Source organism: Pteropus medius, unplaced genomic scaffold (genome assembly GCF_902729225.1).
Source record: "Pteropus medius unplaced genomic scaffold, Ma_sr-lr_union100, whole genome shotgun sequence".
NCBI classification, from domain to species: domain Eukaryota; kingdom Metazoa; phylum Chordata; class Mammalia; order Chiroptera; family Pteropodidae; genus Pteropus; species Pteropus medius.
Genome location: NW_024350924.1, coordinates 2,461,115 through 2,486,929, shown reverse-complemented (window position 1 = coordinate 2,486,929; position 25,815 = coordinate 2,461,115). Strand labels below are relative to the sequence as shown.

The window sequence follows — 25,815 nt, the reverse complement described above, 5'->3', positions numbered from 1 at the left end:
TTATCGTACTCTCCCCTTCTTGCTCCACCCTTAAAAGCGCCAAGACTTATAAATAGTTACAGTGGGCAACAGTCAGTTACCTTTTGATCTAGGTTTCCAAGGCTTCCAGTGTAACTTTGACATTGAAGCCACTGAGTTTGCACCATTCTGACAGCTTCAAGGCAGTTGAAGTTCTGGTGACCCTCTGCCAGCTGTAATATTCTGGTAACACTGAGATGGTTCATCTTGGGGGTTGAAGAGTATCATCATGAAATGTCTAAAGACTTCAGATCGTTCAGAAAAATAAAGGGAATGAGTGGCCTTTTTGAATTCAGCCCTAGAATATGCAAACGTGAAATTTTTTGTTTGTGTTTTACTTTATCAAGAATTCCAGGTCAAATTCTGTTCCGATTATCCTGGCCACTGTGGGACTGATGCTGGTCACAGTTGTAGCAGGAGTGCTCATTGTGAAGAAATATGTCTGTGGGGGAAGGTAAGGAACGTGGAAGTCAATCGCAGGTGCTGCATTCAAACCAGAAAGTCAGCCAAGGGTGTATGGTTGAGTCTGCCCTTGGCAAAAACCAGCTAGTTGAAGTGATGTCCTAAAACATCAGGCCTAAATCTTCTTGGCTCTTATAGTTTCCATATGCCAACTATGGGCCATGCTTCCTATATGTGTGACTCATTCTGTGAGTGTATAAAACACAGAAAATCCACAGTCCTATGAGAAATGCACTCCTCACCATGTGGGGCATAACAGAGCTTCCTGTCCACAGGTTCCTGGTACATCGGTACTCTGTGCTACAGCAGCATGCAGAGGCCAACGGTGTGGATGGCGTGGATGCTTTGGACACAGCCTCCCACACTCATAAAAGTGGTTATCATGACGACTCAGATGAGGTGAGACTATTTCTTCTTGAGGGGTGGTCCAGAAGTACAGAAAAAAAAAGTGATTCTTCTCCTATTCATGATCAAGATACAATTGAGGCAAAGGAGGGTATAAGCTAGAAGCAGCAACTTAATGACTATAAGACTTAGTCAGCCAGATACGAGGCAATTGCTTTCAAAATGGGAATTTTTGGTCTATGTCTGTTGTTTCAGGACCTCCTGGAATAGCTCCTCAACGGACCTGGGACTGAGCGTGGATGATGGAACCGCAGTACCTCTTAACACTCCCTGTGGCTCCGACTTAGGGAAATAAATTTCCCATTGCAAGGGACCCAGCTCTGTTTCTGCTGCTTCCGTCAAAGCCAGAAGGACCTCCACTAAAGAAATGTAGGGGGCGGGCGAGGGCGCAAAACCCTAAATGCTCTTACAATTGGCTCTGAGAAGAAGGGAAATTTTTAATTCTTTAACTTCTTATTTCAAGTTCTGTCTTTTTGCAAAGTATGGGGTCTTTTGGTTTTGTTTTGTTTTTTAAGGGAAATGAAATGGAATTTAAAGGGAACGTTTTACTAGCCCCACTCTTGCATGTTTTGCATGGTACCTGCCCTAGGGCACCTGCCAGCTCCAGCATCAACTCTCACAAAGTACTTGGTGCTGTCCCTGGGCTCTGCTGGTGACAAAAAGCAGATGCACAGATAAACACAGAGGCTGAAGTGACTGGCACAACTTGGGCTGTCTTTACCCGTCTGGGGACAGCCCTGCTCCAAGAACATCACACACCAGCTCCTCACACAGATCCCTACTTTTCTTTCTTTCTTTCTTTTTTCAGGGACCATAGATCACAGTGATTTTTCTTTTCCCTGTTTAATTAGGCAATACCCTTGTTAATTGCCCTTTGGTGACTAAACCATGTGCTTCCAAGACACTAAATCAGGAAAACTCAAAGGACAATATTTTTAACTTGGGACAGGAAAAAGGGAGCAGCAGAGAATTGACTAGATTTAGCACCTATTAAAGGAGGAATTCTTCCTTCTTCCGAGATCTTTCAAGCCATGCTTTGTATGTGTGCCAGTGGACTTACTCAAGGACAGGGTTCAGGCTTGCCCTGGATGTCTGCCCAGGCTGAGTGATCGCTTTGCTCGAGCTGCTGGTGGCATGCAGGGTGTAGTCCCTGAGGACTGAACACCAGTCTTCCATGTGCCCTTCTACCTGCTGTATTGGCTCACTGGCGAATCGTTATAATGGCTGCTTATTTGATTCCTCTTAGGTGGCTGCTGTACATGGAGCCGGGAAGACATGTTTTCAGATTAATAGGCTTTTTTTTTTTTAATTGGAATTTTATTGCCAGGCTCGCCTCTCTTTCTCACCCCTTTTTCCCTGCTTTGCCAAGTAACGTATTGGCCTAAAACCAGCTGACACTTCCAGCGCAGATGATGTTTTGTGTGATACATTAAGTCCATATTTTGAATTTAAATTTTCCATTTGACATTTTTTTAAATTAAATAAATTATAGAATGTAGTGAGGTAGATTTTGGGTTGGCCATATAGGAATGGAAAGCTTCAATAACTAGTTTTAATACAGCTCGAATATTTGCTATACAGGAATGTACTATAGTATGTTTCCAAGGTCTTAGGTATGTACTGTGCTGGTCACAGTTCCTCCCAATAATTATGATTGGGACTTTCTTTGGTACAGGCCATTTTGCTGCTCGTTCATTTTATGGCTAGAAAGTCAGAAAAAGGAAATGTGCCAAATTGACTTTTGTCAGAACGTGTGAGCAGATGGCTAAGTTCTTTCCTCACCAGAATGGAGTAACAGCAGCAGGGCAAGTGGGGGAGGGAGTGGATGGAGAATTTTAGAGACTTTGAAACTACAGTAAAATTAAACAAGTCAGGGAGCTTCAGTTAGAAATAAAGTTAGGGTATTTTTTTGTGACAAGAATACTTGTAAGAGCCAGAGAGCACTAGTCATTCATTTCGCGTTGTTTTTAAATTAAAAATAATTAAAAATTATTCCAAAGAATAACCTGCTCACAAATGGCAAAGTGTCAGCCGTTGTCCTAGACACCCTTACCTTCTGCTCAAAGCGAAATTGATGCCCAGAAAAGACCTAATTACACCTACACTTTTTCTGCCAGCATATACTCACTGGGCTAGGTGTGCCGATACATGTTGATTCTCTGATCACTTTTAAGATGTAGGAAAGTTCATATTTTTCTCTAACCATATAACAGGAGGGTTATTTGCATATAATGATACCTAAGATTTCTGTAGAATTTAGCAATTTTCAGAGCACTTTCATTTGCCTTATGTCATTTGAACCTCATGACATTCTTGCGAGGTTAAAAAAAAGGCAGGGGTTGTAATCCGTATTTTTTTAGAAGATGGAGCTGAAGTACAAAAATTGAGTAGATTGCCCCAGGGTCTCTGAGTGTGTTACGAGCAATCCTGGTTGGTTGTCTTCCGAACTCTTGTCATTTTTCTGCACGTGCTGCATACCTGGAGAGGGTTCCTGCTCGCAGACCACCTGCCATTCTGCAGGGCAGAGACATTTCTCTCAGAGCAGTGTTTTGTGCCCCTTGGTAAACAGATAATTTTATTCTGTTTCTCATGGCTGAAAACAAAAGTAACGATAATTTTAAATATGCATTTTAAAAACTGCCCCTCAGCTCATTGAAGGTCATTATTCAAGAGTGCAGGATGCTGAGTCACCTTCTCCATTCTCCTGGTTTCCTGTCCCTGACTGGCTACCTGGCTCAGTTGGTTTGAGGACTGCTAACAAGCGTGGTTCATTCCCTTCATATTCCCTAGTTAGCTTTCTGCATCAGCCTGCGCACTCACAAGTGTACGCCCTCAGCCAGTGAGTAAAACTGCCCAAATCTATGATGCGTCTAAAAAGAAAAGATTTCTAATTTGTCCTCCTGATGTTAGGTTATGAGCATCATCTTTGAAAGTAAAGCATTAGCATATCATTGTGTAAAGTCCCAGCCTTGATGGTAGCAAAAGAGATTATTTCTGGAGGTTTCAGCAATAGAATTTAGCATCTTAAGTTAGATTGGACATATCAGATTGTTCAAAGTGGTCTGAGCTCGCAAATCCAGGTGAAGAACTTGCCGTCATTCCTGCTCTGTGGATAGGTGTCTTGGACCTGAGGGAGCTTCTGGTTCTTAGACCAGAGAGACTAGGGATGTATACAGCTAGGCTGTTAACTGAATGGGAACGCCACTTAGAAGAATAAAATGTTTAGAGGGTGTGGCAGTTCTAGGCTGACCTCAGGAGATTCAGTAGATTAACTGAAACTGAGAATTTGCCATCTGCTTCTGAAAAGGCATTCCAGTGTGTATCTCTCATTCTTAGGTCTGCCTCGGCCTCTACATGCCCAAGCTGGCCTTTCATCTCTGACTGGTAATGTGCCAGTCACTTCCAGCTCCTGCTGGTTTTCCCATGGCCTTTGTCACACCAGGATACAGATCAGAGTTCAGGGTTGTCCACACCCAGCCAGGTGGCAGGGCTGGCCTGGCTTCAGTCATTTCTTTATTTTCCAGGCAAATCATCTAGGTAGAGAGATTCTTTCCTTTTAGGGGAGCTCTAAAGAGCCCTGCCCCTATCTGTAATGGCTTATAGCTCACCCTGCTCATTATCAGTACAGCCCCCTCATCCCATGCGAAGCCTGGATGCTTGAAACTGCTAAAAATAGGAAGAGATTCAGCTTTTCAGTTTGGCCACTACCTTCCCTCAAGCAGGAAAATAAGCGTGGACTTAAGTGTCTTTTGAACAAAACCAAAGTTTAGGATTCGTTACATGATGGAGTGATAGGGAGGGCCAGACTTTCAGCACTGGCACTCAGCAGGTACCAGACTTTCTGTTCCATCTGCCACCAGTTGCGCAGCTCAAACAGCTCTGGGAGCACCGTCTTGCCCTAGCAGAGCCCAGGCCTTGTCCTCATGGAGGAAAACTGAAATAGCAGGAGCATGTCGATTTCTTGGTTATAACAGTAAGACTCAGAACATTAATATGAAATTGTCTTCAACACCTTGCTGTATGCAGTTTTTCACACCAGTACGTTCTTAAGCTAATAGAGAATAACAAACTAATCTGTACCTTTATATATATGTACATATATACATGTATAAACTGTATAGTGTACATGTTAATGATTTATTGATATGTCCCAAATCTTTAATGCAGTTCTCATCCTGTGCATGCCCTCAGCTTGTGGTCAGGTGACTTGAATGTTCCCTGATGATTCTGCCCACCTCGTGTGTTTGGATGTCTAGGGAGGAGGGTTTTGGTCATACCCTCTTTATCCTCGTGCACAGAAATGCTCAGGGTCCCCATGTGCCTGTTGTTCAGCCCTCTCTTGTCTCTTGTCCCCTTTCTGAGCATGTTGTCCCTCCTTGTTCTATATCTTCCCTGCCTCCTCCCCAAGCTGGGGGACAACTGCCTTCCTACTAAAGTGTAAAGCAGTATTAAGATCATTACTGCATGTGCGCTAAAAAGCCCAGTTTTCTGTTCTCTTGGGACAGAAAATTGCATGTGAAGTGGGATATAGTCAAGTCTCAATGACCCATGTCATTTATACAACAAAGCCAGACCCCATAATAAAATTCCACAATATGGAAATAAAACTCAAATTTCTTTAGCATTGTATAAATAAATCTGGATGTGTTTAACTTTGTACTGGTAATTTTCTGTATATTTGCAATATTTGGGTTAGAAATAAAACAGACTGAGACTTTGTTACCTGACCTATTGAAACGACTAAGCTACAATTTGTTAATAATGATAGCTTTTCCAGTTTTCTAGCTTCAGCAATCAGACCAAACCAGCAAATAAGCCAGTTAAATGCCAGGGCTGTGCATTTGTAGTATGAAAGGCATAAGATAACTTACGGAGGAAACTACTCACTTTTTTTTTTCCTCTTTATGCTCATAAACGTCTACTTCCCGTGGGTATTTGTAAGACCAGCTTTCTTGTTTTACCCCCAGCAAGTCTAATCCACCCCACACACCTTCTCAGGTTTCAATTACTTTTCCTCCGGACACAGCAACATATAATTACTCTCCCGAATTATGTGTTCCTTATAGCAGGTTTGACAAATGACAACACTGAAGTTGAACTTTGGTGACAAGATATTTCTCTTGCTGCTCTTACTCAGCCCTTCCTGATCCATTTCATTTAAAGACCTTCAAAGAGTTGCAGGCTTCCTCGCTTCTAAAATATTTCCTTTAGGAGCCAAGGTTGAGCTGGCTCCTCAGCCTGCCATCCTGGGGTGATGTATCCACGGAGTACTTATTCTCACCTCAGTCTGAAAAAACCTGGCTCTTGAGGAACCCACCATCTGGTGGAAGAGTTCCTCCCCCAGTAGATCTAAGGTGGTTTTATTTTCAGGGGTTTCTCTAACATAGTATTCTCAGACTTCCTGCAGCAGAATCACTAGGTTGCTTTATGAAATGCAGATTCCTGGATCCCACCCAAACCTGTTCAATTAGACTGTTTTAATGGACAGACCCTAGGAGTATGCATTTCACACCTTCATTGCAACCAAGGGCTAAAACCAAAAAAACTTGGGCCAGTCTCATCAAAGCACGAGTTAAGTGGGGTGTAAGGGGGAGTGTGGAGTCCCCTGGTGTGGGGATTGTCTGTACATACAAGGGCCTTGGCTAGGTCAGGCAAGAGAAATCAGTGAGAGAGGCCTTCACATTAGCCCTTATATGGCACAAGTGCAGCCTCTTACCAACCAGCTCCAGAGGTCGAGCTCCACAGTCACCCTGTTTGTTTGGCCATCCTAGCTCCTGGATCCAAAGTGTGTCTACAGGTTATCCTGGCCCTGAGCGCCTATACAAATTGCAAAGAGGAGTTCTGGGCTTCTGTCCCACACCCTAAGACGGTAACACAGGCTTCTGGGATCCTACTGACTCTGCCCTCAAACTGAGGGCTAAAAGGGGGAAAATGAGTAAAGAGTCTATTCATTCAACCATGCTCACCTCACTTTTTTCCATAAAAAAATAAAGGCATAGTGGAGGGTGGTATATGGGAACTACGTACTTTCCGCTCTACTTTGCTATGAACCTAAAACTGCTCTCGGAGTCTATATAGAAATATATACACATACACACACACAAGGGAATGCTGGCTTCTGGAGATAAGGGGGTGATGGGAAACCAGATAATTTGGATGGAGGGTACAACAAGTCTAGAATGATAGTTTGGGGTAAGCCTGGAAATCATAGGACCTTTAATATGTAACACCTACAGTGGGTTGGCCACTTTTCTGTATTTTTGTGATTTTATCCTCAACACAATCATGGCATCATTATCCCTTGTTTCATAGACCATAGACCAAATCACCAGAGGCCGTGATTTGCTCAGGGTCACCTAACTAATGAGTAAGCAGTATAGCCAAAAGTCACACTCAAGTCCTCTGACCCTATGCCCCTGGCTCTCTTCCCTCCACAACGGCCGCCTCTTACTCTATCTGTACTTTATCTCATAGGCAAGGGAGCTTTCAAAGGGGCAAGTGCTGACCTGACCTAAAAATAGCTTATTTATCAAGCACGCAGTTGGTTACACTCTGCTAAACACTTTACACAGATTACCTCTTTTAATCCTTGCAGCAACTCTATGGTTATTATTATATCCATTTTTTAGGTGAGGAAACAGACCAAAGAGACTAATGTGTTTGCAAGTCACACAGCTAGTTGGTGGTACAGCCAAAGTGAGCCCTGGTCGTCTGTCTCCAGAGCACACACTCTACCTTCCACTACCACTAGGGGGAGGTGAAAGAGAATGGGGACGCACCCCAGAAAGGTCGAGTTGACAAGACAACTCATTGAATGTGGGAACAGAGAGCAGTTAAAGGTATGCCTGTCAATCAGCTAATCCCGGGAACCCCTTCTCTGGACCTGAACACACTGTCGGATGATCTGGAGGTCAGAAGTCGAGATGTCACCCAATCCTCCTGACAGAAGCCAGAGGCCCCATTTGGATGGTCTGCATGGTAGAGAGCGGGGAGCTGTTTGAAGCGCAAGCTCTCTCCTCCCTCCCTGGTGCTGTGTGAGGGGTGTCATCTCGCTCCCAAGATAACAGCCATCTCAGCCTCCTCCTGTGGCTATTCTCGGCTGCTGCCTGATCCCCCTCTCTTCCCCTAGCCCCTGCTTCAGCCCTTTTGCTGGGAGTAGCTGGGTGGGGCAAAGCCAGCCCAATTACATAACTCTGTGGCAGGGACCCCTGGAGAGGCTGGAGAGCAGGTGTTCAGCCCCTCCCTCACCACTAACAGTGAAAATCTGCCACTGGAGCCCAGCCTCGGGTGGCCCGGCATGGAGGCAGCCACAGCAGCAGAGGTGGCCTCGGGACCCACGCTGAAGGTGAAAGAAGTCAGCCCAGCTGATGCCGAAGAACTCCAGACTTCACCTCGACAGGGAGCCGGCAGCCCCATTCCCCAGCTCCTCCTGTCCCCTGTAGAAGGTGACCTGTGGGGGTTATGGAGGGCGGGGAGGCCGGGTTGTGGGAGTTGGGAGGATATTCCTATACCTCATTGCACCTCCGTAGGTGTATGCAGAGGTGCATGACTTCATGGGATGGGACTTAGGATGGAGGATTATTAGTTGGAGCTCCCGCCCCCTTCCTTGGTAGATTCTTTCTTGCTGCTCAAATGGCTGTTGGGTTTTTGCTTTTTAGCTGAGAATTCAGTGAATGGTGTTTTTGGCACTTTAGAGTAACTAAAAATGATCTTATATTTTTACCTTTAAAAAATGTCTGTCATAGGGACTGGGAGGACCTGATCGATATACCAATGCCAGGCAGGAAGGGAATGAGGGGCGAGATGGTGGCCATCTAGATCAGGAGAAGAGGGAAATGAAAAGCCTGCATAACTGAGAGGCTAGCTAGTGAACGGTCCACGATACTCTTTCCCTTGACAGTGCCATGGTTCCAGAGCCCACCCCAACACCCCCCAGCTCCCGTGGGAAGTCCCGTCCTCTCGCATTCTGAGCTCCATGGAAGCAGAACCCTTCTGTGGGAGCATCTGGCTTCTCCTCCCTGGTGATCTCCGTGAGCCTCTCGGCAAAGAGGCATTTTGCAACTAGGAGGTGGCGGATGCCCCTTCCAGTCCCAAGTTTCCCTACTAGCAGCCATGCCGCCTACCCCTAGCTGTCCTTGGCTGGGATCTCGGTAGCCAACAGCTCTGCGACACTCACCTGGGGTGTCCCCACTGTGCCTGGCTCAGCCGACCAGAAGTGGAAGAAGGGATAGAGAACTCATTTCTTAAAAGCCTTGGCTCAGGAGTAATTCTGATCATTTTTACTCACATATCACTGGCAGAACTAGTCTCACGGTCAGACAGACAGCCAGGGAGGCAGCACTTCTCAGATAACTATGCTATGGAAAAGATCATGTAAAGTTTGGTGGGCAATAATGCGGTTATTAGCCTAGAGAATGAGCAAAGAACCAGACCGAAGGAGAGGGGAACAAAATCACTGGAGGAGAGGCGGGCACAGATGGGACACCCTGCAGAAATTGGCAGGACGGTGTTGAATTCACCGGGAATCATGACTGGAACAATGTTGGAGAGAGCGACAGTGAGCCAGGGCTCGAGGGGAAGACTACTGCGAGGGGAGGGGTGACGGGTCTCCTCAGCGAAGTGTCGCCTGTCTCTATGTCCTTTTAATTTCTTTGACTTTAGTTTCAAGGGCTTCAAGGAGATGACACTTTGTCCTTCGCAAGGCGCTCCCGAGGTCACCACACTGCTCTCTCATCACACTCCCGCAGACGAGGCCACATCCTAGGTATCTGCCAATGTTTCCCTAAGAAATGTTGGTACTTTTTGGATCCCTGGAAATCTCTGGTTACATTTTAAAGCCATAGCTCACCTCGTGCATTCATCCTCGTCTGAACTATTCACTCGCACGCATGCATGTACTCATAGTCTTATGTGCGTGTGCATGTACACATGCACATAAACACACACACTCACATGCACACAGACGCTTTCACACATTCATGCTCTTCACACACGCGTGCACACACGCACCCCCTTCACTCTTCAAATGTGTCCATCTTGTTTCTTCACTCTCCAGGCCACAATTAATAACATCGTCTGAACGACACAGCCCTTAGCGAGCTGCTGGATGAAAATCTTTAACCATGTGAAAGGAAATTATGAGAGAATACGAACAATTTTTCCCATGAGCATAGAATAAGAAAATGGGCATAAACTTCAGCAGAATGAAAGAGGGTGGAGCCAGGAGGAATTTTCGAACGAGAAGAGTCGAGATCTTTGGACTTTAAGTAGTCTCCTTCTCTACTAATTTCTAAGAAAGAATTAGACGACAGTCTGAGAGAAATACAGTGCTAAGGGAGATACAGCTCAGAAGTCGAGGGCTTTCAAAGGACTTTTCAAAATGTCTTTTCCCCAAGACTCTCTGGAGGGATAAAACCAAACCGTGGCTCTCAAACCCGGTCTTAGAAAAGCTAGGTTCCACTTTCGGTCTCTAGTCTTTGGTTCACACCCCTCCTGCATCTGAGGAGGGGAAGGCCATGTTTCCCCAAGGTCAGTACAATTAACACCTCGCTGGACTGTGGAGGCGTGAAAAGAGATGCCCGAACGAGCCCTCCTATTAACATTCTCAGCAAGGGGTCAGGTTGCTCTTGTTTGCTGGGCAGGCCTGGGTTGAGCTGGGGAAGCGCTTGCTGCTCCTGGGACACCTAGAGCTGTCAAACACTCTTCTGCCACCTGCTGCACACTGTCAACTGTGTTGGCGGCAAGCCCATCCTCTGCCCTCCCACCAGGGCCTGGAGCCTGCTGAAAGCCATATCCTCACCTACTAATCCTGTCAGAACGTTCTAGTAACTTAAGTTTGTCCCCTATCAATTCATCATCGTGTCAGGGAATTCCACACATAAGCCAAGAACTGGGACAGGAGCCCTCCAGGGAGGGAGAGAACACCATCCTAGCTGTCAGCCTTTCGTCCCTGTCTCTCTGCCTCCACTGGAGTCCCCTCTGGGTCTTAGGGCCATTCTGCTCATCCTTCTAATTCCATCTTAGTTTATGTTACACGTAAACTTATTTAATTTTTCTCTTTAGTTCAGGTGAAACAATGCTAACATTTCCCAAGGCATTTTTCTAAGAAACAAAAGAAACACTAAGTGGGAACAAATACCTACATCAGCATGCACTAATCTCCAGAAGCCCATTTCCTTTCTGAGGCCTAAGCAGCGCAGGGCTCAGTTGGCAAACCTTCCAGACACGACAACCTGGCTCCTTTCTTCGCCTCAGCCTTTTCAATTCTTGAGGGTTTCTCTTTGCTGCCTCCCTCCAGGGACAATATCATGGTCAAGGCCTGACTATGGTGCCCAGTCCCAAGTGGACCCATTCCCTGAGTAAACAGATCGCCATGCTCAGGGAATGGGTCCCTCAGACATATTCCTAGAGGAGCAGGCAGGAGTCCTGGTGCCAGCACGACGTCACAACGGCCATGACAGCTTCGGCGCATCTGCTGCTCTCTCTGAGCCCTTTCTTTCCAGTCTTCTGTAGTGAATGCTCATCAAGGCCCCTCACAGTTCGGATATTCTATAGGCAGAGCAAAGGACAGCAGACCCAGCTTCTCCTCAGCAAGTGTGAAGGGCGATCTCCCCACCCAACAAGGGGGAACCAAGCCCAACAAGATGAGGTTTTGACCCTCCTTTTCAATTGCCGCCCTCCTTTTTTTCAGAAAACTCTTAAGTCACATCCGCCTGTTCTCAACTACTTGGTGGCTTGCCAAGATGGCCCCAGGAGAGGAATGCATCACACAAACACTTCCTCTGTTCTTCATGCTCTGCCCCCTCCCAAACCACCAAAGTCAAACAGAGGGCAAGAAGAGCAGGGTCATTCAGCTGCCTGGGGCTCCAAGGCGGTCGCGTTCCTACTGAGGCGGTCAGGCCCTGAGCAGCCCAGGCAGGGCGGCCCTCAGAGCACCCGAGGCCCTGTATCCCTGGGTCCTGCTTTTGTCAGGGCAGGGGTGAGGTGCAGTCGAAGACAGCACAATCCAGGTGGAAACATAAGCCACATAGCAAAAATGGAAACTAGATAAATAAGATGGACAGCGTGCACTGAATATTCGTATTTATGTTCATGTACAAAGGCCAAGTGACAGTGAGATCATAACGGAGGAGGGGATATATGGACGTGAAGTCCTGGTCTCTAAAAAATAGTCACAATTTGAGGTGTAGGAAGAACACAGCAGAACCACTGTGTATTTTATTTCAAATTTCACCATTCAAAATTTTCCATTATATAATGTACGTATTTAAATAGTTCGGTTTATAAGTAAACATACATACATCGGGGTGAATGCTCAGAAATATATTTACAGGGAAATGGATATTATCAAAATGTTTGGAATTCACGATCAAGCAGTTCTGCTGTTTCCTGCAGTTGTGTACTGGGGTGAAGTCTTTGCAACTGCTAAGAATGAACTGGGGGGAAGCCCGGAGTTGGTGGGAACTGAGGCACTGTCATATTCCACTTAAGACAACAGCAGTAGGGGACTGACTGTCTCAGACTAAGAAGGAGGAGACGGAAGCTGCAAGAAGGTTGGAACATGGTATCAATTTTAGCCAGGCCCCAAGGGAACCCAGGTGGAATGTTTGCACTTTCTTGGCCACGGCAGCCTGAGGCTGAGGAGAGAAATTACACCTGGTCATTCTCCAAACCTCACACTCAGCACGTTCCTGAGCAACTCTCACCTTCATCCTGGAAGCTGATAAACATAATCTAATCTCTCTTCTCACTGAAACATGCCTGGGAGATCAAGGGAGAGTGAGCAGCGGACCTAGTCTTTCCCAGATTCTGTTTGTACAAAGTGATCCTCCACAAACTGGAAGGACACTACCAGGCGCTGAGCTGGGCAGCTACGCAGAGGAAGGGACTCAGACACCAGCTCCCTCTGCAATGACATCAGTGCTGTCCTAGTGGGGCCAGGATGTTGACTCTGCCTGCAGGAGGGGAAGCTTTCTCCTGGAATCTGGCACCAAACTGGGGAACGGGGCTGACACTTGGAGGTCCGGATTAACATTGAAAGTGGCCTTGGTAAAAGGAGTGTTGTTAAGGATAAAAGTAGAAAACGAGTGGAAAGACAAACCACACAGACTGGACTGGTCTGTGCACAAACAGAAAAAAGAAATCTCAGTTAATGGAAAGTCAGGAGTGAGAGTTAAATGAAAAGAAGCGTCAGGCTCACACTTTAGTGCTCTTACTGCCAAGACTTTAACGCTTTCTAGAGGATCCTTTAGCCAGTCGCTCATCCCTAAATCCCAGCAAGATGATGGGAGCAATCTTCCCATTTCCTACGAGAGGACTTCATTTACTGTGACGCCTGGATCGCCTGCCCGTGCAGCACAGCTGGATGCAGTACCCATCCCCTCTGAGTGCTACTCTTTCCACCACAGGAGGCTCACCACCCTGTTCTCTCTCTGTCATTCAGAGAACCCCAAGATCTGGCTACCTCGGGCCCTGAGGCAGACCTATATCCGGAAGGTTGGAGACATTGTGAACCTACTAATCCCGTTCCAGGTGATCATGCCGGCCCCATGCTGGGTCCATCTCTGGGACCAGGACAGGGTTTGATTTTGGCAACAGATATAAGGAGTCCTGCTAACAGTCGAGCAGTCGTTCTGGCCTTGAATGGAGGGAGCCACATGACCAGAAGTCTGAGACCAAATGGCCCTTCCATCTGCACCCCTGAGGGTGGGTCGGGTCAGGCCTCATGTGTTGAGGTGAGGCTATGCCCTTCAGTCAGCAGAGATCTGGGAGCTCTCAGCTGGGAGGGCTCTCAGGAGTTTGGGTAGCTATTGTTAGTCTCAGGTGCCCTGGGTATCCATGACCTACAGTCCCAAAGGGTGGGAGACTCAAAACCATCCCCCTTCCCCATGATCCTATAGGCTGCTGCTGAAAGATAAAAGTCCCCCGGGAGAGTCCATCAACCTCTAACTCAATGAATTTGCAGCTGCGAGTCAAGTAACCATGTGGAACTGGGGTGGAGAGTCAAGAGGCCTCCTGGGACTGCTCACAGCCTTATCCCCATTTCTCAGGGCAAACCCAAACCTCGAGCCACTTGGACACATAATGGCTGTGCCTTGGATGCCAGTCGTGTGAGCGTGCGGAATGGGGAGCGGGACTCCATCCTCTTCATCCGAGAAGCCCAGCGTGCTGATTCGGGTCGCTATCAGCTCAGCGTGCAGCTGGGTGGGCTGGAGGCCACTGCCACCATTGACATCTTGGTGATCGGTACCGTGGGGGGAGTAGAAGATGGGTTGGTCCTCAGGGGCTCCCTCTCCAGGCTGAAGAGAAGCCATCACAGAGAGCTCGAGAAGCCAGGGTGACTTCCCCACACGGAGCATGGGACACAGTGGTAGCTGAAGGGAAGGGTAGCTGAGCAGAGAAGGGGAAGGGGCACTCCTGAAGGGATTTCCATGCATATGAGTTGTACCATGCCCACTGCCTTGTTTGACCCTTTCAGAGAGGCCTGGCCCTCCTCAGAGTATCAAACTGACAGACGTTTCGGGCTCCAACGCTACGCTGGAGTGGACACCTCCCCGAGACACAGGCAATGCAGCACTCCTCGGATACACGGTGCAGAAGGCCGACGCAAAATCTGGGGTGAGGCCCAGCTAGGAGGGAGGGATGGAGCCATAGCATATTCTGGAATGGGGCTCTGGTAGCTCCACGTGGTGGGCTAAGGTGGCTTGAGTTCACAAAACGGGTGTCTCACTCGCGGCATCTTCTCGGGGCCCCCAAGCTGTGGTTCACGGTGCTAGAGCATTATCGCCGCACCAGCTGCACAGTCTCCAACCTCATCGCTGGCAACTCCTATGCCTTTCGAGTCTTTGCTGAAAACCAGTGCGGGCTCAGCGAGACGGCCCCCGTCACTGCCGACCTCGCCCACATCCAGAAAGCAGGTAAGGCACAGAGACCCTGAACTCGGAAGAGTTCTGGATGAAGAGCTGAAGGAGGATGGGGATCTTAGGCCCTCGAGTATAGCCCTTCTTGGTCCCCTCAGCTACTGTTTATAAGACCAAGGGTTTTGCCCAGCGAGATTTCTCTGAAGCCCCAAAGTTCACCCAGCCTCTGGCAGACTGCACTACAGTCACCGGCTACGATACTCAGCTCTTCTGCTGTGTCCGCGCCTCTCCCAAGGTAAGCAGGGAGTTCTATGGGGTGGCCGAGCCGTGCAGCTTCCTACTCCTGATCTGACCTTAGTTATGTCAAAGAGCATTCTCGTCAAAATGTTTGTTCCCATCACCATCATCTGCCTCCTCCACAGCAGGTTATGCAGGAACAGTGAGGGCACTCAGAATCTAAGATAGTCTAATGTGGATAATGCTCCCAGTTTTCTCTTTAATGTTTGTCCCTCATATATAAAGACGTCACTTTGTGACCAGCTGACAATTGGGCATGAGCTTCAAAGTCATTTCTCCAGCAAGGGTGATGGAATGCCGCTGGTTTCTCCTTACTCACCCAAGCCTCATCTGATCAGGGCCACACACATATGAGCTGCCTAGAGTTGAGCCTTAGGCCACGCCCCTGAAAAAGGCTGTTTATTTACAATCTAGTCACTGCTCTCCACACATGGCATAAAACAGCCTTTATCAAATACGTTTTGTGTGTTAGTCCTGGACCAAACTATGTGGAAATAATATCTCAGAAAAAATATCGATAATTCCACTCTAGAAACTCTTTTCTAACCAGAAGGAACAAGCCAACAGTGGAAATAGAACATGAATGATTCAATAATGTATATACAGCAAAGAGGAGCCCCTGACGCCCGGTGCTTCTGATCCATGAAGGGGCTGCGTGAGCAGGGCAGAATAGAAGTTATCACCTTTCTTCTAGTCAGGAATATCTGGTGAACAAGGCGAGGTTTCAGGTGCTCTTTTCAATCAAAAGAAGAAGCGTGAAGGCTGCTGAAGGTACTGGAAGGGGAACCCCTTCCCAAATAGAAGGTTCAGGGAGCTAGCTATCTAGAAGGCTGTTAGCTCTTTTTGATCCCTGCACCATCTGTTCTTAAAGCACCCTACTCCTGCTTCTCTGGCTGGTGTGTCCCCAAGCCTTGTAGGCAAAGAGTCCCAGAGACTAAGCACCGACAGAACAATTGTTTCTTACTATCCCTGTTGCCCCTTTGACTTTATCTTCCAGCCAAAGATCATCTGGCTGAAGAACAAGATGGATATCCAAGGTGACCCCAAGTACAGAGCCCTCACAAATCTGGGAATCTGCTCGCTAGAAATCCGCAAGCCTGGTCCCTTTGATGGGGGCATCTACACTTGCAAGGCAGTTAACTCCCTGGGGGAGGCGTCGGTGGACTGTCGGGTGGATGTGAAAGGTAAGGGCAGAATTCATGCCTTGAGGTGTGTCATCTCCTCTCTCCAAAGGTGGAAAAGTCAGGGCAGAGATACAAGCCTAGATGGAGAAGGGTTTGGTTTGATTCCCATTTCAGGCCCACTCATCACTGTCATCATCAGGATGTATTTGAGGAGCCATTTTTATTTTCCACTATCTCATTTCTTCCTCTCCATCCTAATTCTGGAATATAGGAAGAATTGCTATTTATATTTTGCAAAGGAGGAACCCGAAGCACAGGAAGGTAGGTGAAGGGTTTACCCAAGGTTTCTACTGTTAATTGAGGAGTTGTCACTATGGTAGAAAGAGCCCAAGTCTCCTGGTCCTCATCCAGATCATTTTTCTTTAAACTATAGTCTGCTTCTGACTCAGTCCAGGAAAGCTGCAGCTGTTTTTTGGGCTTTTAGACAAACCAAAGACAAATGCACATCCTCTCTACCTCTTTTAAAGTATTCATTCTCTTGTCCATTCCTGTCACCTCGTTCAGATCTCCATCATTGCATTTAGCACTTTGTTTTTATGATGGTCTAGTTACTGATCTGTTTCCCCATTAAACTATGAGCACTGTGACGGCGAGGACAGTTTTGTTTGCCTTTGCCGCCTTCTCCTCCCCCTACCCCCACCAGCTAGCATTGAGCCCAGGTTCGGACATACGGTGGGCTCTCTCTAAGCGTGTGTAGCATAAATCAAGAATGAATGGATCATTACATGACCTGTTCTTCTCTATGCACAGACTCCTCATTAGCACCATGGACTCCCAAAAGACCAGAGAAGTATATCCCTTCCCAGTACTCTGAAAGAAGGTTTCCCAACTCATAGACACAGACAACAGTTTAGTGGTTACCAGAGAGGAAGGGGAGGATAGGAAAGCATAAAGGGGGTCAAATATATGTTGACAGAATGAAATTTAACTTTGAGGGTGAACATACAATGCAATATACATATGACATATTATTGAATTTTATACTTGAAACCTATATAATTTTACTAACCAATGTCGCTCCAATAAATTTGCCAAACTTTAAAAAGGTTTCTCAGAGATTTCCGAGATATTAATATTAAGAAATGTCTGAATTCTTGTAGCTCCTTATTGAGGCTCCCTAAGAGGACAAGGGCAACTCTGAGGAAGGTAAGGAAAGAGAAACAGGGTGTCTGAACAGAGTATGTAATGTTTACGGCTAGTGTTGTTGAGACTGGGAAACATACATTCCTGCACCTTTCAACCCTGCATGCACTGGTGACAACCTTTCCTGTAACCATTGTTTTGTAAGTTAATACTATCATCCCCATGGAGGGAATTTACCATAGATGAAGTCTACTTTTATCACACCCTCTATCTATCTGTACTCCTCAACTCCATGGTAGGAATTAAACCTAATGGTCCTCTGAAGAAGAGTGATAGTATCTACCTAATTGTAAAGGGGGTGGGGAGGGAGCGAGGCGGGTGCTATGAGAAAAGATGTCGAGGGAACAGTCAGGAGTGGAGCATGGGCGAAGCTCACCACCACCGCTTGGCAGCAGCGTGGAAAGGAGGGGGAAGCGACTCTTGTCAATTGTGTTTCTACCTCAGTATCATAAGCATGGTGAAACACAGATTCATTGCCTATTTTTTACTTTGAAGTTTATGGATTCCTTCTCCTCCAAGAGAAGATAACCATCATTATCATTACATGTCAATAATCATTGAACGTGTGGGTATGTGGTTCCAAGCAGCATGTCACTGGCAAAGGGCAACTCAAATTATTATTTAGAATTTTGTAGCAGCTTCGGAGACTACATCATTTATTTGCTGCAGAATTGTTTTCCACAAATCAATGGGTGAGGTGATAAAGAAGCTCATGAGAGAATCAAAGAGAACTGGTTAGCAATGTCTCCTCTGACTTACAGCTACTGGCTGATAAAAATTGAGAATGAATTCAATCCCAGAAGCCATTTATTTAAGCCTATCATTGATAAATAGCAAATGAAAACCGTAAGGTACACATTAAGAGTACAGACTTCTCAGGAGAGCTCTCTCTGCCAGATGGCTTGCAAAGACGGTTCTCTCGCCATCCCTCAATTCTCTCCCTGTCAGAGAGTTATGTTGGGTTGGTGTTAGCCTTGTTAGTGTTAATTGTCCTTTTACCTCTCTCCCAGCCAATGCCCAGCAATGAAGCGGGGTAAGTAGAGAATTCATAGCACGGGACCCAGGGACCATGCAGAGGGGTTGTTTTAGCACCCTGGATGTGCTCTGGCTGTTCACTGTTATGGCCACAACAAATTCTCTTTTCTGTGCCTCCAGGAAGCCCAACTGTGGTGAGACTGTATCCTTAAGAAGCTTCAGCACAGCGTCTGGTTTGGATTGATCTAAATAAATGTGTGTATCCTCAGTGCATTAAGTGCCATCTGTTTGAGCTTTTCCATATGGAAAAAATTTCGAAAGTTGGAATTCGTTAGCCAGACTGTATGGAATCTCCGAACCCCTCAGACTCCACTTTCTCTTTCCACATCCACATTCTCTTCCACAGAGGCTTCTAACACTGTCCTGTCCCGAGGCAGTCTGTGACAGAGTTGAGTTTAACTCTACTTAGTACCAGGTACTAAAAGAGATGCTGAAGATGACTTGCTCTCTTCCTCTCTGGGATTTTCAGTAAAAGTTAGATAATAGGATTTATATCTAGCACAGGGACCAGACAGCAGGAAACACATATACGTACATAGCTTATTAAAGACAGAGCCCTAAGACTTGAGGGCTGGGAGATACTGAAGAACTTGGAGCAGAGTCTCATTAAGCCCTAGGGAAAGAATAAGGTGAGATGCCTTGCTTACATTTGTTTTCATTCTTAAAACAAGTAAGATAGTGGAGGCATTCCGTGATGGAGTCTGCAAAAGACAATGACAATTCGTCTCATCCTAGTATGAGCATGGTACTCTTCCCATCCAAAGTTGGGGTCTGTTTCCCTTCCCCTTGAATCTGGACTGACCACGTGACCTGGTTTGACCAAAAGAATGTAGCAGAGGTGATGCTGGACCAGTTCTGGGCCAAACCCTTAAGAGATCAGGTAGTTTCTGCTTTTGCTTTTAGAAGTCAGCTCCCATGTAAGGAATTTCAAGATAGATTACTGAATTATGAGAGGTCTTGTAGAAGACAGCCAAGAATTCCAGCTGATAGCCAGCACCACAGCCCCAGACATGTGTGGCCACCTTGGACCCTTTAGCCATAGTCAAGCCAATCTACTTGTGGAGAAGAGACACGTTGTCCCTGTGGAACCCTGCTCGAATTGTAAAATCACGAGCAGATAAATGGTTGCTATTGTTTCACTGAATATGGGGGTGGTTTGTTACACAGTAATATATTACTGAAACAGCCTTCTGTGTATCAATTATTGAACTAAGTACTTTGTCTCTTTTAGTCTTCATTTTACAAATGAATAAGATGAACCTCATAAATTACTCCAAGTATACTGCTGGTAAGTAGCAGAGTCAGGATTTGAATCAGGTCTATTTGACCTCAAGCCTTCCCTATTTCTTCTCATCTCTTTTACTAAGTGACCCCCACTGTAGTAGGTATGGGCTTAAGAAGAAAAGATTTCCAGGTTCTAGTATATATTAGGTAAGATTTTAAGGAGGAAGGGGATGTGTTTCCACTGAGAAGAGTATGAAAGGCTTTTCTGTTCAGACCAAAGGTCTGTTTCAAGTTGAAGCAAAGTATCTATTCCAGCCTTTCTCAACTGGTGTTCTGTAAGAATTAAGTCCCAATGCCCCCAAGGCATCCATTATATGTCATAAATTAACTTCTTCCTATACATCTAAAATGTTACTAGTTATCCACAATCCTTGGGAAAATTTAGAAAACAGTTACACAAATCATTTTGTAGGGTCTAATGTACTTAACCACTGCTGAGAATGTTGGGGGATGGAGTAGAGTCCAGAGCCAGCCAGTCGCGTACAGAAGCAGGGCCTGGCTAGGTGAGGAAGGAGTGAAATATTCCCAGCTATAATGCCCTAAGATTACTTAGACCTCTGGCCTCAGCCAACAGCCCCATGCCTCTATTTGCTGAAGTACTCAATGGCTACCCCTTAAAGTTCATATATTCTCAACCTTCATGATGAAGGAATAAAATCTTCTTTACACTAAAGCAGAACCCCAGTCACAGTTAATCTTTCTGCATTCAAGGAGACCTGCTTTGGAATCCTGAATTTTTTCATTTATACATTGGACACTGTGGAGTATCTTCTGAACTAAGGCATACCATGTGCCTGAGAGGGGGTGTAATTTCTTCATTAATTCACTTATGATTTATCCAAAATCTTAAACATCTTTTCATACATGTCAGCTCCAGGGGGCAAATATTTCCCAAATTAGTGGCCTTATGTTGAGTGAAGAATTCTTGTATCTGAAATCTATATTTTCTGACTTTGTTGTCATTTGGAAGAGAAAATAGTTCTACTGCCTTTTTTCTGATACTGCAACAGCTTTCAAAATCATAATTTGGTGAAAGAAATTGGAGATGAGTTTCCTTAGGAGAAACTAACTTGCAATTTGCCAAAACTGCTTCCCCCACTTACCTGAAAATGGGTGAAGAAGTAAGTGCAGAGTTCCCCAACTCAGGCTCTTCGTAAGGGAAGAAAGAATGCAGTTAATTAACAGCTTCTTCCCGCCAGATCTCCACTCCACCACTACCTGCCTGGACAGAGGGAAGCTACTGGTTTTTCTCACCTCCAGAGACCCTGAATCCTACAAGCAACTAAAATTCCACTTTCCCCAACCAGCAATCCTCTTGTCTCAGCTCTCCCTCACAGAAGCTTGCAAGTTCTGGGCCTCCCCACGCTTTCCCTTATCACCCCACTAAATATGAAGGCTCCTTTGCTTCCTGTGGCATTTATTACAGTAACACCTCACTCTTGCAAACTTCAGCACCTCAACTTCACAGCTAAAAACCTGGAAGTAAACAAAAAAGCCTATAAAATGGCCATAATAATGGTCACAAAGGCTGGAGACTAGCGCTCAGGCTTTGTTTACAGGCTAGCTCTTCAACCACTTTTAGGACCTTTTTAATTTAATTTTTAGAACATTCCTAAGAAGCTGTTAACTGGTGGCCCAGCCTATTCACAGGCAACATTTGAAAACAACAGAAAGAAAATCCCTAACAAGTAGGCTTAGGCATTTTACAAACACAGCTTTGAGTTTAGAGGAGCAAATTATAAACAGCCCCTCAAAGCCTCTAAGGCACACGGCATAAAATTCGATATTCCTAATTATCCCCCAACGATGGAACTGTGATGGTCCCGAGATAACCGAGGGGTTAAGTATAAAAAGAGACAAGCTTGCTTCGCTTGTAAACGAAAGGATCACGGTTGAATTTGAATCCAAATCTCCCTGTTTGAAAAACCCGCTGTTTTTACACCTTGGCTGCCTCGGGTTTTGAAATTTCTTACCTAAAAAGCCATGGAAGATGTACTTCTTAGAGAAGAAGCTCGACATAACTAAGATATCAGTGTTTAAGCGCTTCTATAACTTAGAAAAATCACCACTGAAGAAATATGGCAAACGCGGTGCTTGCATATGGAGTGAACCCAAGAAAACCAATTGCCTCAGGCAGAGCATTAGCTTTTGGGCCGACGGCCGCGAAGGGCGTCAGGTGACCACGCCGGTCTCTGGGGCCACAAACTCTGGCTCCGCCAAGCGGTTCGGGGAGAGGGAGAAGAGGGGGTGACAGGGAACGAAACCCATATTCATTGGCCCGCGAGGGTCTCCCGGGCACCCGCGCGCGCCCGTCGCGCTCCAGCTCTCCGGATGGAGTCTTTCTTGGAACCGCTCTTCACACGGCCCCCACCTGCAGACTTCCGGCCAGCTCTCCACTGCTGCCCCGCCCCCCAAGGGGCGGAGAATGCTGGGATTAGCCAATCACTGCGCGCAGGTGGTAGGGGTGGGTGGGGCCTGAAAGATTCGAAAGGAGCCCCGCCCCCTCGGAGCAGATTCCCGGGACTAAGTTGTGGGAAGAAAGCACAGTTTGCGGGAGGTGAGGCGAAGTGGAAAGCGAAAACTGAGAGTGGGCTGGAGGTGTGGTGTGTCTACGGTGCCGCGGGGAGTGGAGAGGTGGCTTGGGGAGAGGAAGATCTGGAGGATGGTGGCGGGTAGGAAAACAGAGCGCATAGACCGCCCTCAGTGAGGAGAGAGGCCCGCTGCAGGGGGGCGGGAGGTCAGTCTGATGAGGGGGATTAGGGTGCAGGGAGAGCTCTGCGCACCTTCCCAAGAGATAACGGTACTAACGGGCAGGTGCCGCTTCTGAGAAGCTTGCTTTACCTCCAGCATGACCCCCAGCCCCTTGGCTCGCACCCCGAATCTGGCTGGGGGCCTTGGGCAGGAGGGAGACCTAAGGAAAGGTATGTTTTCTCTCCAGCTCAGGTCTAAGCCGACTCCTGCTCCTGCTGGCTGGAACATGGGAGATTTGCAGGAAGGTAAGGAAACCCTGGAGGGAAGATCGAAGCCCTGCCATTGAGAACCACGTTAGGGACCCAAAGCTGGCGTTCATTCTTGACTCCCTACAGATGTGAAGTTTATAGTGGATGAGACGTTGGACTTTGGAGGGCTGTCACCATCTGACAGGTACCAGCCTCTTTATCTTGCTTACTTTCTTCCAGGGATGCCTCTGTCTCTAACCCCTCACTGCTGAATTTTTGCTCTCTGGGGCCTGGGTTGGTAAATTAGCAAGGTTGGGCATGCTGTGGCTGATGGGTTACTGATTTACTTGGGCCTCTGACACTACTACCGGGGGAAGAAAGACGGGAGAAGCTGGAATGAGATTGCAGGGAGTGAAGAAGAAGGGTAAATGGATTTGCTGCATTTTCATCCTGGCATAATTTCCAATGTCAGTAAATGCTAAAGGCCTATTAGGCCTTAGAACCGGGTGTCTCATCACCTAGAAGTCAGATCTCACAGCCGGCATTGGCATCATGGTTTGGGGTTGTGTCTCTAGCTCTGTCGTGGGTTCTGCTCAGTCTCCCTTGTACAGTCTCTTGCTCTCTGTGGTGTGGGCACGGTGCCTGGTTTGTTTTCTGTCTCAGTCGTGAGGAGGAAGACATAGCAGTGTTGGTGACTCCGGAGAAACCCCCCCGACGAGGCCTCTCCCACCGAAGTGACTCAAATGCCGTGGCCCCCACCCCCCAGGGTCTGAGGTTCAGCTTAGGCCACCTCAGCCCAGAGAAGCTGGAGGAGATCCTCGATGAGGCCAACAAGCTGGCAGCACAGCTGGAGCGGTGTGCCCTGCAGGAACGGGAGACCACAGGCGAGGGCCTGGGGCCTCGAAGGGTGAAGCCCAGCCCTCGGCGGGAGACCTTTGTGCTGAAGGACAGTCCTGTCCGCGACCTGCTGCCCACTGTGAGCTCTTTGGCTCGGAGCACCCCTTCCCCAAGCAGCCTGACACCCCGACTCCGGAGCAGCGATAGGAAGGGGTCAGTCAGGGCTCTTTGGGCAACCTCTGGAAAGAGGCCCTCCAGCATGAAGAGGGTGAGTTTAGAGGGTCTGGGCTGGATGTGTGCCCCCAGACGCAGTGCATGATTCGGTATAGGCATACAGTGGTTTCCTCGTTGGTAGAATGGGGATAGTAAAATTCTACCTCGCAGAACTGTTGAAACTAAACGAGATACCATAAGCCATGTGTTTACCAGTGTGTCTGCGCATAGCTCTATAACGTCTATAATTAGCTCTCAATAAATGGTATTGGTGGTGCGATGATGTTGGCAGCTAACTTCTGCCCTTCTTTACTGGGATCTAGGCAACTTTCCACCGCTATCTTTTAATCAGCCAGCAGAACAGATTCTTTTTCCATTTTAGTCCCCTTTTCTCTCTCTCTCTCTCTTTGTATTTCAGGAGTCACCCACTTGCAATCTGTTCCCCACATCCAAAAGCCCAGCATCTTCTCCTCTTGCCCGACCAATTCCTCCAATCCGGGGAAAAGCTGGGCCCAGTGGGAGAGCAACAGCAAGTGAGAGGACCTGGGCAGCAAAGCTGTGGGTGATTGGGAGTAGGGAGGATGTAGAGCTCACCCTAAAATTCCTCTACTCTGCACCTAGGCCCACCTACCCCTGTCAGACCAGCTTTGGCCCCACCACCTTCTACCAGCAACTCTCAGCGCCTGTCTCGGCCACAGGGAGCAGCTGCTAAAACTTCCAGTCGACTGCCTGTTCCCTCGGCCATCCCCAGGCCTGCCAGCCGAGTGCCACTCACCAGCCGGAGTATACCACCCAGCAAAGGTGCCCTAGCTCCAGATTCTCTGTCAACTCGGAAAGGACTTCCAAAACCAAGCACTACTGGGCACAGAGGTAGGAAGAATGGACATAAGGGTAAGAAGTCAGGAGGAAGAATACCTACCCTTGCCCAGCTTGACCGTACCCTCCCGGAGCTGGTAACAATGACCATTTTCTCCATCTTCATTGCAACTCTCCTTGAAGATGGTGAGACTGAGTTGAGGAGAGAATTTGGGACTGGGCCAAGAGTTTGAGCCTTGGTTTTTCAAATAACTTCATGTTCTTTACTTTGGGTAGGAGGAAAGGCACCGATCCCAAACTCTGCCTTCAACCAGTATGTCATTTTGAGAAGGTCATTTGAACTTTCTGCTAATTCATTTCTTTTGTAAACTCCCATCAAGTTCCTGTTTCCCAACGACCAGATCTTCCCGTTACTGGTGCCACTCGCAGCAATCTGCAGCCCCCCAGGAGAGTCGCAGTCCCAGGACCTACCAGGTAAGACTAGTTGAGATGCTGTCACTCTCCTCACTGTCTCCTGGGCTTCTGCGCTGTTATACACATCAGCCCTGAATCCCGTGTGGCAAGATGAGGATGAGGAGGGAAGTCTGGAGAGTCCAAGTGTTTCATTTCTCCCTAGCCCGAGGAACTTGAACTCAGCTGGATGGCATAGAGGCTTGAGGAAGAAGGGCAATAAAGCGGTTCCTCCTGTCTCTTTAGGTAAAGAGATCAGGACAGCCAGTGAGAAGTCAGTAGCAAACCACTACAGTCACTGCCTGGACTCACTCTACTCGGTCTCCTAAGCACTCTCATTGGAGGCAGTTTCCGGCTTCAGCAGATCCTGGCCCAGGGGCGGGAGGAAGAGTTGCCACCAGGGCTGGCACCCCAGAAGGAGAGACCATGAGAGCAGAGTGGATTAGGGTTAAGCTGGAGGAGATTCAGACTCTCTGGTTTGAAAGAAGATTAGGAACAAGAGGTCACCCCCAGCTGTGAAATTAACAAACGGAAGATGAGAAATGCGGAAGAGTGGGTTGTCCTCGTCCACCCTAACTCCATGTTTGGCCCCAGAGAGTTTGATCTTCCCAGGCAGTGGGTTCACTGGACATTTACAAGCGAATGGCCTCTGCAGCTAACCTCCCTGCTCTCTGAGGACCAGTCCTCCTGAATCATATCCTCCACTGGACTCCAGCCTATTTGGAGAGGCAGAGGCAGGCCCTTGGCTTCCAGAACTTGTTTCCTGTGAATTCTGTGACTCTTAACAGGCCAGTTTATGATAAGCTTACTCTGTTGACCTGCATTTTTCTAAAATAAAATAAATGTATTTTTATAGTCTCTGCATATGCGAAA

The 25,815-nt window shown here is 47.3% G+C and overlaps 3 protein-coding genes across 25 annotated transcripts in view; all 3 read left to right on the top strand.

Moving 5' to 3' along the window:
- Positions 1-5,542, top strand: part of SORT1 (sortilin 1) — a 59,982-nt gene extending 54,440 nt beyond the window's left edge. For all 4 annotated transcript variants that reach the window (XM_039841097.1, XM_039841095.1, XM_039841094.1 and 1 more), the window contains 3 exons: positions 366-472; positions 756-879; positions 1,081-5,542. In XM_039841097.1, coding sequence (XP_039697031.1) covers positions 366-472; positions 756-879; positions 1,081-1,095 — 246 coding nt within the window. In that variant the 3' untranslated portion in view covers positions 1,096-5,542. The remainder of the gene's footprint in view (positions 1-365; positions 473-755; positions 880-1,080) is intronic.
- Positions 5,543-5,748: 206 nt separating this feature from the next.
- MYBPHL (myosin binding protein H like) lies at positions 5,749-17,730 on the top strand. 2 transcript variants are annotated; one of them, XM_039841099.1, is made up of 8 exons: positions 5,749-8,330; positions 13,328-13,416; positions 13,935-14,130; positions 14,363-14,502; positions 14,642-14,801; positions 14,903-15,039; positions 16,039-16,225; positions 17,326-17,730. In XM_039841099.1, the coding sequence occupies exons 1-8, from the start codon at positions 8,183-8,185 to the stop codon at positions 17,334-17,336; spliced, it is 1,068 nt and encodes a 355-aa protein (XP_039697033.1). In that variant the 5' UTR covers positions 5,749-8,182; the 3' UTR covers positions 17,337-17,730. The 2 variants fall into 2 exon arrangements, with proteins under 2 accessions (XP_039697033.1, XP_039697032.1); XM_039841098.1 differs by lacking the exon at positions 17,326-17,730 and having other exon boundaries at positions 16,039-16,683.
- A 4,426-nt stretch (positions 17,731-22,156) lies between these two features.
- Positions 22,157-25,815, top strand: PSRC1 (proline and serine rich coiled-coil 1). Of its 19 annotated transcripts, none has more exons than XM_039841080.1 (8): positions 22,157-22,244; positions 22,626-22,683; positions 22,774-22,831; positions 23,290-23,731; positions 24,095-24,209; positions 24,298-24,546; positions 24,873-24,966; positions 25,109-25,815. In XM_039841080.1, exons 2-8 carry the CDS (start codon positions 22,665-22,667, stop codon positions 25,269-25,271), a joined length of 1,140 nt encoding a protein of 379 aa, XP_039697014.1. In that variant the 5' UTR covers positions 22,157-22,244; positions 22,626-22,664; the 3' UTR covers positions 25,272-25,815. The 19 variants fall into 19 exon arrangements, 18 of the variants coding, with proteins under 18 accessions (XP_039697014.1, XP_039697026.1, XP_039697024.1 ...); XM_039841092.1 differs by having other exon boundaries at positions 24,095-24,238; positions 24,428-24,546; positions 25,189-25,815; XR_005648181.1 differs by having other exon boundaries at positions 22,167-22,244; positions 23,238-23,731; positions 24,298-24,678; positions 24,769-24,966; positions 25,189-25,815.